General features: G+C 42.3%; 1 protein-coding gene across 1 annotated transcript in view; it reads left to right on the plus strand.

The window, feature by feature from the left end:
• The window catches only part of htra1b (HtrA serine peptidase 1b), a 30,159-nt gene extending 15,962 nt beyond the window's left edge, over window positions 1-14,197 (plus strand). The window contains exons 5-10 of the mRNA XM_084936989.1: window positions 6,743-6,937; window positions 7,815-7,847; window positions 8,223-8,337; window positions 10,042-10,099; window positions 12,432-12,527; window positions 13,566-14,197. Coding sequence (XP_084793115.1) covers window positions 6,743-6,937; window positions 7,815-7,847; window positions 8,223-8,337; window positions 10,042-10,099; window positions 12,432-12,527; window positions 13,566-13,734 — 666 coding nt within the window. The 3' untranslated portion in view covers window positions 13,735-14,197. The remainder of the gene's footprint in view (window positions 1-6,742; window positions 6,938-7,814; window positions 7,848-8,222; window positions 8,338-10,041; window positions 10,100-12,431; window positions 12,528-13,565) is intronic.
• Window positions 14,198-14,470: the final 273 nt, after the last annotated feature.

Raw genomic sequence — 14,470 nt, forward strand, 5'->3', positions numbered from 1 at the left:
CTGTAAACACTCCAAGCTTAGCATATAAGATACATCAGATGAAGTGGTGATAATAAGGAGTTAATGTGAGAGAGGGAGAGAGATCATTTTAGGGTTACAGAGATCTGCAGGAATTCTGCTGACACCATTGCTTCATGTCATTAATTACGAGGTTTGAATTCTCTGGTGTTATTTTTCCTTCACAGGCTTTATCCCCTCGGTGAATTCCTCAAAAAGTTGGCAAATCTCTGCTCTGTTTGTTTAATTCAACAGTTGAAAGGTCTGTCTGCGCCCTGCATGAAAGACAAGAGAGAGTGAGAGATGAGAGGAGTGAGAGACAAAAGGAGAAAACAAGGAAAAGATGATGTTTTATTTGTTTTACATGTTCGTGAGATGTCAGGGCGCTGAGCAAACTGAGTCAAACTGCTCCATTAGTCATATTTATACTTCAGCTACACTTTTCATACTGTGACATGTTGTATTAACCTTTATCAGAGTAAGACGCAGGGTGGTCTCAGTCAGGAGTGGTCTTACATAGGACTTCTTCCTGCCCACCATCGCCGTGTGCTGCTGATCGGGGCTCGTCTAATTGTTGGGCTTCTCTAATGTTGGAAGGTCTTTACTTATTTAAATTCTCTGGTCCATTTCTTCATACACAACAACAATAGTTTTCTTAACAGGGACTGATTCTGCTCATGTCCAGCTTATTTTTGCTCATGACTCCACTACAGTAGCTTTGCATGATTCACAGTTTGAAATAATCCTTCTTTATCTGGCAGCCGCTCATTCGTATTCTGCTTATTTTAGATGTCTTTGACTTCAGTCCACTTTCCTCTGATTGGTTGCCCCTCATAAGCAGAAAGTTTGAACAGCTGGTGGGTGGGACTGATGTGCTTGAGATGACCATGTTTGACAACAGTAGAAAAACTGTGAAGTTTAGTGTTTTGAGGAGTTTGAACTTCTGGGTTACAGGAATTACTTTTGGAAACTTTGTCCATCCACCACTGTTGCAGAAGATTTCCGTCATTTCTGACAGAAAATGAGGAAAAACAGAGCAGATCCTCTTCAAAGACTGAGCAACACACGAAAAGCAGAGGAAGCAGTGACGGATAATGAAAAGGAGAGGGTTGATGATGACAGCAGAGGATTAAAGGGATGAACCGAACCGCTGCTGTCTTGCTTGTTGTGGTTCGTCTCGCTCTCTGCTGTGTCGCTGTCTCTTAAATTATTACCGACCCCGGCCCGTTGACTTTGTAATCTCAGCCCGGACAGCGCGCCGTCATCCTAAAAACCACAGAGGGGTGAACACGGTCATTTTCCTGGTGGGCGGAGCTCGGCGGTGCGTTGGATGGTGGCTTTCGAGCTGTTTGTGGTTTAAAGGTCTGATTAGAACAGCTGAACGAATCCTTTCATAACCTGACTCACATTGTTTATGTCTGTATATGTTTGACAGCGAGTGCGTTAGCATGTGTGTTTGTTTATGGGGACTGACCTCATTGGAATAATGCCCACAGGTTCCTGTTGGGATTCATTATTTTAGCATTCTGCTGGTTACATTTTCAGGTATTTGGGTCGCCGGTTTAAATGCACGTTAGTTTCAAACAACAAAGAAAAGGAAATAAGTGAACAACTACACTGAATTTATCTGCTGCCACCTTGTGGTGGTCACTGCATTTTGCAGAGAGCTTTTACAAAATGTACCTTTAAAGCATAAATACTGAGAAGTTTAAATATCAGGTTGTGTTGAGAAATCCAGTCGTCACTTTGTTTGTTCCTATTTCAGTCATGTCAGCTGTCGAGATGATCCCACACTGACGTCTGCTGTCAATCAGATCCTTTGACCATACTTTTCCAACTTTTCCATTAATTTTTGCAAGATCAGCTCCACTGGCTGAGATGCAAACAATGGCAGAGCTTCCTGTTTTACAGTTGGCTGTAGACACTGCTGTACCTCTCTCGTGGCCTCCTCTGTGATGATTTGAACCAAAAACACCACATTTGGATTCATAACTCCATCAGACCCGTTCCCCATTTCTCCCTGTTTGCCTTCCTTGTGAATGGCTTCCTGACAGCCGCCCCTCCCTGAGATCACTCTGATCAGACTTCAGTGAACAGCAGATCGATCAGCGGGAGCTCCAGATGTGTCAGGTCTTTGCTGTTTTTTTCTTATTTCTTAACGTCGTGACATTCAGATACTGTTCATCTGCTGTACATTTTTTTCCAGGCCTGACAATTCTTCTTTTGTCCTCACTTTTCCAGTTTCTTCAACTTTTTTAAAGAGCACGCTGCACCCTGTGCCAAGAAATGCTACATTTTTGGCTAATGAATCACCTTCTTGGCACCAAAATACAACTTAACGGTGTTATGTCTGGCATTTTTCATAGATTCAACTAAAAAGAATGTGAAAAGGGTGTGCTCTTGCATTCAAATGAAATGCATTCATACAAAAGCACAATAACAGTTTTACAACACAAATACTGTGAACATTAACAAATAATAGAGTAAAACAACATCTGTAACAGTGAATGATATTTTTACATGTGCTACTAAGAATTTTTTAATGATTTAGATAATTTGATTTGTGCAAAATTTGATATTTTATAGAATTTATACACTTTTCAAGCTCATTTCAAGCACGGTGTGCATTCACTGATCTGGGTGAGCAGGGAGACTGAAATAAAGAACAGATTTCGATCTCACACTTGGCTTCTGTTTCAGGTTTCACATTTTATTTTGTTTCGTCACCTGCCATGACTCATCCAGACCGCAGCATTCACGGGCCCAGGCAGCAGCACAGGTATGCTCGACAGATGTGTCGATCATACCTGTGCTTTCGGTCAAGCTTTCACTGCACGCCCGGTTTCTGCTCGAGCTGAGATGCCTCCACATCTGTCACATCTGCTTCCATCCTTTCTGTTTTTCATCTACCCTTCATTCCTTTCTGCCCTCCTTCTCACCTTGTCCCTCCTTCACTCTCTCCCTTCAGAGTTTTTCTGTGTCACTCTCTCGCTTACAAAACCTTAAGCAAAAGTGGGTCAGCGCCTTCAGGCTTGTTACTTAACGGAGGAAATTGGCAACACATGTGTCTGTCAGCAGCAGGCAAAACAAACCACACACACACACTTACATAGAAACAGACATTTGCCATGCTTGGAGTGTGGTGTTGATGTCTCAGTTTTTCTGTTCCACGTCATCCATGTGGGGCTGAAGTAGGTTAGTAGGACGGCGTGAAGTGGGCCAGCGGGCAGTTCACGGAGGATTGGCCTCCAGACTGCTGCGGCTGGAGCCAAAGGTTCTTAGGATTTTAAATGCATTGAAGAAGGTGGAAATTGAACACAGAGTCAATGAACAACATGAAGCTACACTGTCTTTAATAGCCATTTTTAAAGTTTGGATTTTTTATTTTTATAAATCTATAAATATTTTTATAGGCAGAAAAATTATGTTTTCAGGTACCTTGTGACTCAGTGATGTCCTTCTTCTCCAGCAGAATATCGGCCTTGCAGTTTGATGGTGAGGTTTGGGATGTTTTACGGTTAGATTTTGGCTCGGATGTGCTACAGGAGCACCACACAAGCACAAGAAGTCTCTGCTGTGATATTTGCAGAGGACAACAGTTTGTCAGATAAGGTTAAACCCAGATTCCACTTGGCATCACCACAGTGCTGACATGCCTTCGCCTCAGAAGACAAATTCTCGGTAAAACCTGTGTTGAGCTTTAGGTGATATCAGCATATCTGAAAACCAACTGCATGCCTCTAGATAAGAATTATGTGCATGGAAGGAAGAGGAGTTCCCCCAGGAATGAAGCTTGTGGCGTCAGTCTGCAAGGCTGTATGGCTCTCCATATCAGATAAACTATATATAAGAGGGATGTAGTCTCCAGGTCATTACGGACTCTAATGACGACCTTCATGTAAAAAATAAACTTTAAGGATGGAGAAGGTGAGAAGTTCAGGGGGAAATGCTCTGGGTGGTCAGTGTGAGTCAAGCTGTTGGAACTGGGTTCAAATCAGTCGTTCTTTTGGACATTAAGTCATCCCAGCATCTCCTCTGGGGGAGTGTGAGCAGTGTTTGCAGCAGTGCGACTCTGTGCATGAGCTGCCAACATTGTGTTGCAGTTTTTGAACAGCGAGTATACCAAAGATGGAAGGAGACCACCCTTTTTTGCCTTTTATGAATATGAAGAAATTCACAGTGTAAGGAGGTGGTGTCCCACGTTTTAGTCTTGTAACATTAAGGTCAAACACCTAAGTGTCATTTTCCTTGGTTTTTTTCCAAGTGTTTCACTGTGTTTTCCTCAATGAAACTTTAAGGTCCTGAACTTTAAGCTTCCCTGAGATGTTGTGATTTGGCACAATGGACATAAAAGTGAATTGAATATTTAGCCTTAGAGTGTGTGTGTGTGTGTGTGTGTGTGTGTGTGTATGTGTGTGTGCGTGTGTGTGCTCAGTCTGAATGTTTCCTGGATTTAATGAAAAGACAAACAGAGGAGGAGGAGAGAGCGACACTGAGTAAGTCAGGGAGTAATAAGAATCTATTAAAGTGCATTTAAACCAATTATTACTCATAAAAGTCCAAACAGTTCACTTTCACTGGCAAAATAAACTTTGCATTTCCAGTAGCAGAAAGGTGCACTCAGCTTTTCTTTTGCTAAACTGCAGTAACGAGGATGGAAAAACTCAAATTTAGGAGCCAGCTAATCAGAAGTGCAACCTGCTGCCATGCAAGCAGTACACATAAAAATCTGCTGGATTTAACCAAATGCATCCAACTGGATTCATTTCCAGCCTCGATTCGCATCCCAGCAATTTGTTCGAACTCTAAAAATCACCTCACACTTGTGCTTTAATAACACAGCAGTGTGACTTAACTTTTTTGGCAGCGTGAGCTCGATCATATTATTTTATTATTTTCATTTTTTGCAGTTGTACATGTGGCAATAAAGCATCAGCCAGTAGTACTGCCACATGTTGGTGGGAATCGATCGATATGATGGATAATGATGTGGAAACTGTGCCGAGGAATAGAATATGGACACCAGCCTGCCTTTATGGAAGACAGTTGTAGCAGAACTTCATGTCACTCTTTAAAAGAAAGATTAAGATCAGGAACAGTGTGTTTCATGATCAGCACCTTATAAAAGTGCTGTGTTTGTAGTGTTTTCAGCACATGCTCTCTGCCTCTTTACAGCTGTGAAGCAACTCATTAATGTACAGGCAAATGAGTAGTGGTCCCAAAACTGAACCTTGTGGAACCCCCACGAGTACTGCTCCTATTACGTTACAACTGTCTGGAAATATTTGATATTTTCCTTTAAGATGACACTTTGCCTTTTCTGTTGGCCATCTTAATCAAAGTCCAGGTTTTGGGGTTTTTTTTTGGAGAGGTGAAGAAGCTTATTTCTTTCAAGAAAAATGGATGATGATGGTCAGTGGTGTTAGTGATGCTGAGGGTGAAGGTGGGGGCGTAGTCACTAAAAGCCAAACTAAGAGGTGTAGCTCCAAAGAGGAAAATCTAACTAAAGTTACTCCAGCAGGGGGCTGCATTTTACGTAAGCTGAAAAAAATGTGCTGTTTTAAAATATGCTAAAGTTCTGTTTTTACTTCTAATATTTCTTTCATATTCATTTCTTCACAATGTTTTGCCTTTTTCTGGCCGCCATTGTACCTAAGTCCACAGACTCAGTGCACCACCTAGTGGTACAAACCGGTATTAGACTAAAGTACAACCTGGTCCTAGTTCAACTTCAGTTTGCACCTCATTAACGCAACACTGTTTTGTCATAGTCTGTTGATGCTCGGTTTGGTTTTGTAAGGTTTACATCAATTTGCAACACAGGAATATACAATAACTGCCTTTAAGGATTATAACTGTTAACTGGCAAACCTCCTTAAAAGATATATTAGAGAATAAGAGAATCATCTAACGTTTTTACACATGTCAGATGTATTTAGGTGAATAAGGTGAACTTTGCAGGCATGATGTACCAGAATCACAGCTACAGAGAACTACTGAATGAACCTCAGTCCTCAACTGTAGGGCTGAATAACTAAATACTTGTTACAGTTTGAGGTTTAACGGCAAGAGAGCGGTGATCCTCAGGGGCAATGAGGCTGCACGACTGAAATGGTGATTTGTATTTAAGAGTTTGGGTTTTGGGGTTAAGAGGAGGCTTCGTTGGAGTGAGAGAGCTGAGTCAGCTCTCCACAGGAAACGCACGTCTGTCTCCACCGGCCTAAAGAGAATAAACTGCTGTTTACCTGTGTGTGTGTGTGTCTGTGTGTGTGTGTGTGTGTGTCTGGTAACTGGGCTGCTGTTCCTTCAATCATGGTGCACCATCAAGGTTTTTCCCAACATGGAGGCATTTGTCATGTTCAGCAGCTTTGAAGTGAAACTGTTTACTTCTTGTTAAATGGGGTCAGTCGTAATAGTCATTTCTGATAATCCAACAACTAGAGAAAGAAAATGGAAAATGCAGGTTTCTGTCAAACAAAGAAAGACACTCAGTGATTTTTACAGTAAGAGGATCAAAGCTGTCACCCTTCTGAGCCAGGAAAAACTCGGATCATTTGTTTCACTTTCTGTTTTCTTTGCCCAATTTAGAAGAAAAACATGTAAAAGAAGACTTTAAACAAATCTAATGTAACTTTGTGCACCAAGACCAGCACAGAAATAACCTCTTCCTTCTGTTCGATCAGCTGATTCGCACGTGTGGTGTCTCACTCTGTGTCCTGTCCGTCTCTTCTCTTTGTTGCAACAGATGAAGCTGCCGGTGCTGCTGCTCGGTCGCTCGGCAGACCTTCGTCCCGGCGAGTTTGTGGTCGCAATAGGCAGCCCGTTCTCCCTGCAGAACACCGTCACCACCGGCATCGTCAGCACCACCCAAAGGGGAGGCAAAGAACTTGGCCTGCGCAACTCAGACATGGATTACATCCAGACTGATGCCATCATCAATGTAAGGGAAGGGACAAAGTGTGTGGGTCTTATCAAGTCTGAAAAACACCTCTAATAATTCAAATTTAAGTGTTAGAATAATTTCAAAAAGGGAGACATATTTATATACTATACATGTAAGGAAGAAATTAACTGTTACCAGTGCCGAAGTGCCTAAAATCATGCATTCCACCTGAGGGCCACCAGATGGCGATAGTTGCAAAGGATCTCTGGTCCTATAGAAGTCTATGGGAAAATGGCACGTTAGCCTGACCTCTGTATACAGTTACTGCTAACTTTATGAGCTCGGTCATTCATTGGGTCATGCTGTCATACAGTCTTGGTCATACCATGTTTCAGAGTGAGGGATCATCTGCGATATGGTTTCACAGTTTGACCCGCCCCTCTCGTCACATGATGGCCACAGTAAAATAAACACTAGTCCTGAGGCTTCAGAGCTCTTCAGAAACGGCGGATAATGTTGCCTCAAGTGGCCACTAGAGGAAGTGCACTTTCCAAAGCTTCTATGTTTTCGTCATTTTTTCAGCCATGGAGGTCGCTCTTAACTCTTTCCCCCATAAAGACGATATATGAAGACCTCCCCTGCACCCTTAATGACGAATTTTAACACCTCAATATGTGTCACTAAGGATGCATTTTGATGACCATTACAATAGGAGGGTTGCTGGATAGGAAGAGGCCACCCTCAGCAACCTCCGATGCACACCCAGTCGTTTTGTTCTATGAGCAGGTCTGAAATATGACAGAAACCGCTCAGCTCAGAAAAAGAGCTGCAAAAGTTTCTCCTAGCAAGCTTTCAATGGGTAAAGCATTAAATAATTGTTTTAATAATATTCACTGAATTCACGTTAACTGTTTGCTTGTTTGCTTTCTTGCAGTACGGCAACTCTGGAGGACCACTAGTCAATCTGGTAAGTGAAGGAGAAAAAGTGAGATGACCTGTTTGAACTGTGTCTGTATCATTTTAATTAAGAATGATATCTGTGAAGCAGAAACTGAGCTCTGCATTTACTTGGACCACATCCACGTGTTGCAAAACGGAGAAATACATAACCTCATATAAATAAAGATCAAGAAGCATAAAGTCCTTATTAGGAAAGGTAAATAAAGAGTTTAGGTAACGCTTGGCGCAGGGTCCACAGCTGACTCTGATTAGAAGCTTGTTTTCAGTCAGCCACAGAAAAAAAAAGGCGTCAGATTGGCTGTTTCACAAGCTTCATGTGGGACTCTGGCTTTTACTGAGAAACGCTGGCAAATTAAAGTTTGTTCCTGTGTGTGTGCTGCAGGATGGGGAGGTGATCGGCATCAACACTCTGAAGGTCACAGCAGGAATCTCCTTTGCCATCCCCTCGGACAAGATCAGACAGTTCCTGGCAGAGTCACACGACAGACAAGCTAAAGGTTTGTAGCAGTGTTATCACAGAGCTGATGTCAGAGAGACGGAGCAGACGAGGCCAAAGAGAACAAGACAACGTGGCACAAGTCTCACATGCTCGAACACTCACACAAAGCTGTGCGTTTAAAAAATGGATCCAGTCATTTCCCCTCATAATTTACAAAAAGTAGACAAATGTCTCTTTAGATTATAGAGAAAGACCCGTGCAGTTTAAAAAGCAATAAAAGCTCAACACAGATGAACAGAAATTCCTAACTGCTGTGAGCATGCAGTAACATTGAGTTATATTAGGAATATTGAGGTCATTCCTTATGAAATCAAAATAAACGTTCGCACCTGAAATCAGATTTTTTAAAACTACATTTTCAGCTCAGATTTACAAGGAAACACTTCTTTATGAACTAAAGTAGTTTTGTCATGTGATATAAGAGTTAAGGTTTCTCTCAGTTTTTCCGCTGCAGTAATCATTCATTACTTCTAAATTGAAGTTTGTTTAAATGGCATCAAATCACAGCAGTTCTGTCATCATTTGGTGAGAGCACGTGGACGTCCATGTGCCTGCGTGTTTTTTGTGGCTGCTCAAGCTTGTCCGTGAAGAATTTTCATTACAATGCACAAGCACGCACAACACGCCCCCACGAGCAAGCATTAGGTGACAGTGGGAAGGACAAACTGCCTTTTAACAGGAAGAAAGTAGAACCAGGCTCAGTATTTAAGAGGCGAGAGGAAAGAGACAATAAAAAGGAGAGTATTGGGAACCACAGCTAGAGGATGAGCCTGCGATTAAATGTGGGTAAAAGGAGACCATATGTTATAACTTATTTTGACGCCCACCTATCCCAGGTGGAGATGAGAGCCCTGAAAGTTTTCTCCAGTAAATGCCGAGAGAGCATCAACACTTATTGTTATCGCTCTAAGAGACAATTCTTTTGCAATTTAGCTTTGAAATTACAAACAAAACCCAGATTTTGTCTGTTTAGATTGAAATACCTCTAAAATTGACTTGAGTACAGTTTTTAAATAAAGCTTAAAATCTGTTTTTCCAGCCCAAAAAGTTTCATGTGGATATCTGTGGATTTTGGCTGCTTCGCCCGGTTAAATAAATCTCGGGTTTATTTTCCCCCTTGATGAAGTTTGTTTGTTTCGGTAATCATGCTCGGGTGCGGACCAAAACAACTGCACCGAGACCCTTTCAACTAAACGTAACTCCAGAGTGGTTCGCTCATGGCCAGAACATGATCTGACCAAACTGTCAGATGTATGCAGCAGATTTGAGATTTGAACCCAAAACACAGCACCTTTATTTCTCTCACCCCAGACTGATTTAGCCAATAAGAAGACTGATGGTGGTTTTCAGTGATGCATTTTTTGGTTGCTTCGAGTTTTTCTGTTTGAAATGAAACCAAATCAAGAGAAAAAGTCACACATTTACACACTCATGAACTGATTCTGACCAGAGTAAACAAGCTCCACGCTTGTGCCACATCCACCTCCAGTACTCGTACTTGTACCTGAAACTCTGAGATGTTTGCATGGCTACGTTACGTTACGGTACTGTAGCTAAAATGCAAAGATAGATTTCAAAGCTGCCTGTTAAACATTTCACACTTCACTTTAAATTTTTAAAACTAGATAAATGTGATAAAAGAGGATGATGATGTTGACCATAACATGGACATCATGGGTATTTTTGCTGTTATGTTCTGCAGGTAAAACACCACAGAAGAAGAAATACATCGGCGTCAGAATGATGAGTCTCACTTCATCGTAAGTCCCAGCTTCCCTCACCTCTACTTCTGACATCCACAGAAAAATCATCTAAACTGCATTTAAACAGGATTAAATAGTAAGATTATTTAATGTGTTGATTTCTGTGAGAGCAGCCTGGAAAATCGAAATCCTGACTCAGTGTGTTGCTTAAGCTCCCTGGATCACTAAAATGGATGTTTCTCAATCCTGACTTTCATACATAATCAGGGTGGTGATCATATCGACAGGGTGACGTTAGCTTTTGATACCCGCTGCCAAATGATCGCTTTAAGCAGGAATGTAAGCCGGGTCAGGCCGCGTTCACAGCCTTCGGGTCAGAGTAACCGCCTAAGCTGGCCGAGAGTCACAGCAGGAAATTCCCCAAATCACCAAAACAACCCTCACTTTATGACAGCTTGTTAATTTTAAACATGCCCTCCGGTACTTTTTAAATGATCTGCCATCACATTTACGCTTTTCAAGTTTCACCCTCCATCCAAGTACCAATTTTTCTACATTTCACAACACTGCGCAAGAAGCCAAGATAATAGGTAATCTCCTCGAGTGATCATCAGTCAGCTTTATTCATGTCAAACCTATCGTGTGGTGATGCACTTTCAAGGCTGCTGCAAGTGAAAACATGCTGCTGCTGCACATTGGGACACGATTGGCTGATGTATATCAGTCCTTACATGTTGGAGCTTCCTTAAATAAAACAGCCAGAAAAAACACAAAAGCTGAAATTTATCAATATTCACAAAAGGCTTAGTGCAAAAAAACAAAGAGCACACTTGAGAGTGTAACAGAAGGTTTGAGAAAGGGAAGGGATATACACTCACCAGCCACTTTGTTGGGGACACCTGCTTAACTCCTTCTTAATGCAAATATACAGTCAGCCAGTCGCGTAACAGCAGCTCAGTGCATTTAGGTGTTTGCACATGGTCAGTATGACCTGCTGAAGCTCAAACTGAGCATCACAATGGGGAAGAAAGGTGATTTCAGAGACCTTGATCATGGCATGGATGCTGGTCTGAATAGTTCAGATTGTCACAACCATCTCCATGTTTACAGAGAATGGTCTGAAAAACGGACGATGTCCATCCCTGTGTAATCACAGTGTACCATCTTCTGATGGTTGCTTCCAGCAGGAGAAAGCACCTTGTCACAAAGACTCAAATGGCCACCACAGCCACCTAAACTTAATCCTGTAGTAGATCCTCATGATTTGGTGGAACGGAAGATTCACATCATGGATGTGCAGCTGCAGCAACTAAATTATGCTGTCGTGTCAATAGGGACCAAAATCTCTGAGGAATGTTTTCAGCACCTTGATGAAGCTTCGGCACAAAGAGCAGTTCTGAAGGCAAAAAGGAGTGCTAGCAAAGCGCAGCTAATAAACGGGATCCAGGCAAGAGCAGGAGGTCAGTAACATCAGGGGAAAACAATCAAGGAATCAGTGACTCACTGGGATATAAGCCAATCAGAACAAGGCCCCAAATCTCAACAGAATCACTCAAAAAGAATGAAAAGAAAAATCAAAACTCATAATTACCCATAAACTCAAATACAATCATACTGATACCATACTGGTATGAAAAGGACTTGGTGTGAAGTAACGGCTCTGAACACACAACAATTAGAAAACACCTCCCAGGTTTGAGACCATTTCTTGTGAAAGACATTTTCAGAGGGATTAATGCTCTCAACATGGCTCCAGTGTGGAATATGCTGTTTTAGTGATAATGCAGTGTGAAGCACAGATGCCATTCTGACTGCTGTGAATCAGGACTTGCAACACAAATGTTTTTATGACTGAGGAGATAAAACGCTACACAACATTTCTGCTGGTTTGGAGCACCATCTAACCTGCTGGAGACGCCAAATATCCTTTCGCTGATCAGCATAATGAGAAAAATGCTGCATGTGTCATATTTTGCAGCATCTTCATCATATTTGGGGCAGTTAATCTCTTTTATTTTTGCTTACAAACCACAGAATACTTGACGGAGCCTTGGGCACTTCAGAATAAAATGCTCTTTCTGACAGGCCTTAATTATGCTGACAGTCAGTGTGGTTCAGGCACCACAGACATTTAAATCTGGGCCTGTCATTTCAGGCATCTTGCTCCAGAATGGTGGTGAACACAGTGACTGCATGATGCAGGTCATAGTTCATCGCCGTCAGCTTTGTTGAAGATGCAGCTTCTCAGAGTTTGCCCTGTCCTCAGGATGTCACTTCTAATCTGAGTGAAGTTTTAGAGCCCAGAATGAATCAAATGCATCAGAATGACGTGCTGAAAACATTCAGTGCAGAAGTTCATGTTCTCACTGGTTTTCTCCTCTTTTCTCAGGCTGGCTAAGGAGCTGAAGGAGCGGCAGTCAGACTTCCCAGATGTCACTTCTGGGGCGTACGTCATTGAAGTCATCAGCAGAACTCCAGCTGAGGCGTGAGTGTTTCATTTCACCCTCTTATTCCCATTTTATTTTAGTGTTCACTGTCTACTAAGTTCACATCGGGGTATAAGAGTTCAGGATATGGACAGGATAGTTCTCTGTCCAGAGAGTTTTATTTCCAAGGCACAAGTGGCACATTTGGCATCGGAGGGGTTCTCGTATGTTAAAGCAGGTACAAGAGTGCACGCTGGGTGGTTACAAACATGCTTCTGCAGATGGTTTTTGCTACTCAAGCATGTTGAAAGCAAACCGCAGCGGCCCACCTGAGGAAACAGCAGGCAGAGTTTGTTTTCTTGTTGTCTGCTTGGTTCATGCAGAACATAGACGGCACTCAGGAGGAGCCTCTGATCGTGCTGACTGCGGGGTATGGAAAGTTCACCTCTGATTTTAAAGCTGCTGTTTTGCTTTTTGGAAACGTCCTGGAAGCCGGCAGCAAAAACAGAAAAATGAGTGTTTCCCACCCAGAGCGTCTGGCTCGCTCTGGCAGGGAGGACAAACTGCTTCAGTCATAGCTGCTCAGATCTGGGTTTCTCTTTGGCATCGCTTCAGCTCTGAAAGTAGAGCCTCTGTGTTTAACTGTCACTTTGCAGGCATCCGAACCACCTCAACTAGCCTCCTTTTGGTGTGGAGGACTAGGTGCTCTACTTTCAGCTCCTCGCAAATTAGTGAGCTCCCCACCTTTTCTCTAGGCTGACTTCAGACCCCTTTAGAGGATGTAGAGGAAGCTCATTTCCACTACTAATGTCAGTCTCATATTTTCAGTCACTACCACAGCTAATAATCTCTATGAGAGCAGAAACACAGATACACGGTTTCAGTGTCATTTCCATCTGTACATTTTTATTCTTGGACTCTACTACAGCAGCTTTGTATGATTTGCAGTACAAAATAATCCTTCTTTGTATTACACTGGATCTTGTGCAGCCCTTCAGTTCATCCTCTCCCTGGAATAAGGAGGTGTGTGTCAGGAATGCCTTTTTACTCTTGGTAGTCCAGAATAACTCGTCTTTTCTTTTCATTCTTTGTAACAGAGCCGGCCTGAAGGAGAGTGATGTCATCATCAGCATCAACGGCGAACGAATCACCTCTGCCAGCGACGTCAGCGCTGCCATAAAGCGGGACGACACGCTTCGAATGGTGGTGAGGCGAGGCAACGAGGATGCCATCCTCACCATCATCCCCGAGGAGGTCGACCCTTGACCTCTCAGCTGACTGAGCTACCATTCAACGCAACACCTTAACCGCTCACGTGATCTCGAGCTGGCTCTCAGTGTTTTTCAGCCAATCATGAACACTTAAAAAAAGAACAAATATGTTAGGGTGTGTCTGGGGCCACACCTAGAATTTGCAATTATTAGTACTGCTACTCGTCTTCCATTTTTATAACGCTGACACACCTTCGGAGGTTCGTCACTCTGGGATCTGATGCTTCACCCCTGTCATTGTACGGCTCATATTAGTTCTCATCTTTCCTCTTTTCCATCCTCACAGACCTTTTATATCCTACTAACACCATCTGTCGCTACAAAGAGGTTACTGCAGGTTTCCGTAGTATCACTGTGTACTGTATGTTCTCCATGGGATATTTTTAATAGTGTTTTTTTCAGTATGTGTTTGATGACAATGTTTTCAAAAAAGGGAATAAAATTATTTTTAAAAAAGTCTCTTTATTAATAATCATGATTTTCTATATTTATATTTTCCTATATTTACCCAACATTTGTACAAATATTCACTACAAATGGTGCATCGAGGGAAACCGCTGACCTTCGTCACAGCCAATCTCAATAAGAACACCAGGCTTTGAAATTTGTGTAACATTTTTGCTTTTTCTCACATTTTAACTGTTCCTGAACTCCACAGATCCGTGCTGGAGTCCCCGAGTATTCCTCTTCCTCTTAGTTTCTCTTACGTAAGTCATCATGATGAATTTTCA

This window comes from Perissodus microlepis, chromosome 8 (assembly GCF_051167445.1).
Source record: "Perissodus microlepis isolate ML-2025 ecotype Zambia chromosome 8, ASM5116744v1, whole genome shotgun sequence".
Lineage (NCBI taxonomy): Eukaryota > Metazoa > Chordata > Actinopteri > Cichliformes > Cichlidae > Perissodus > Perissodus microlepis.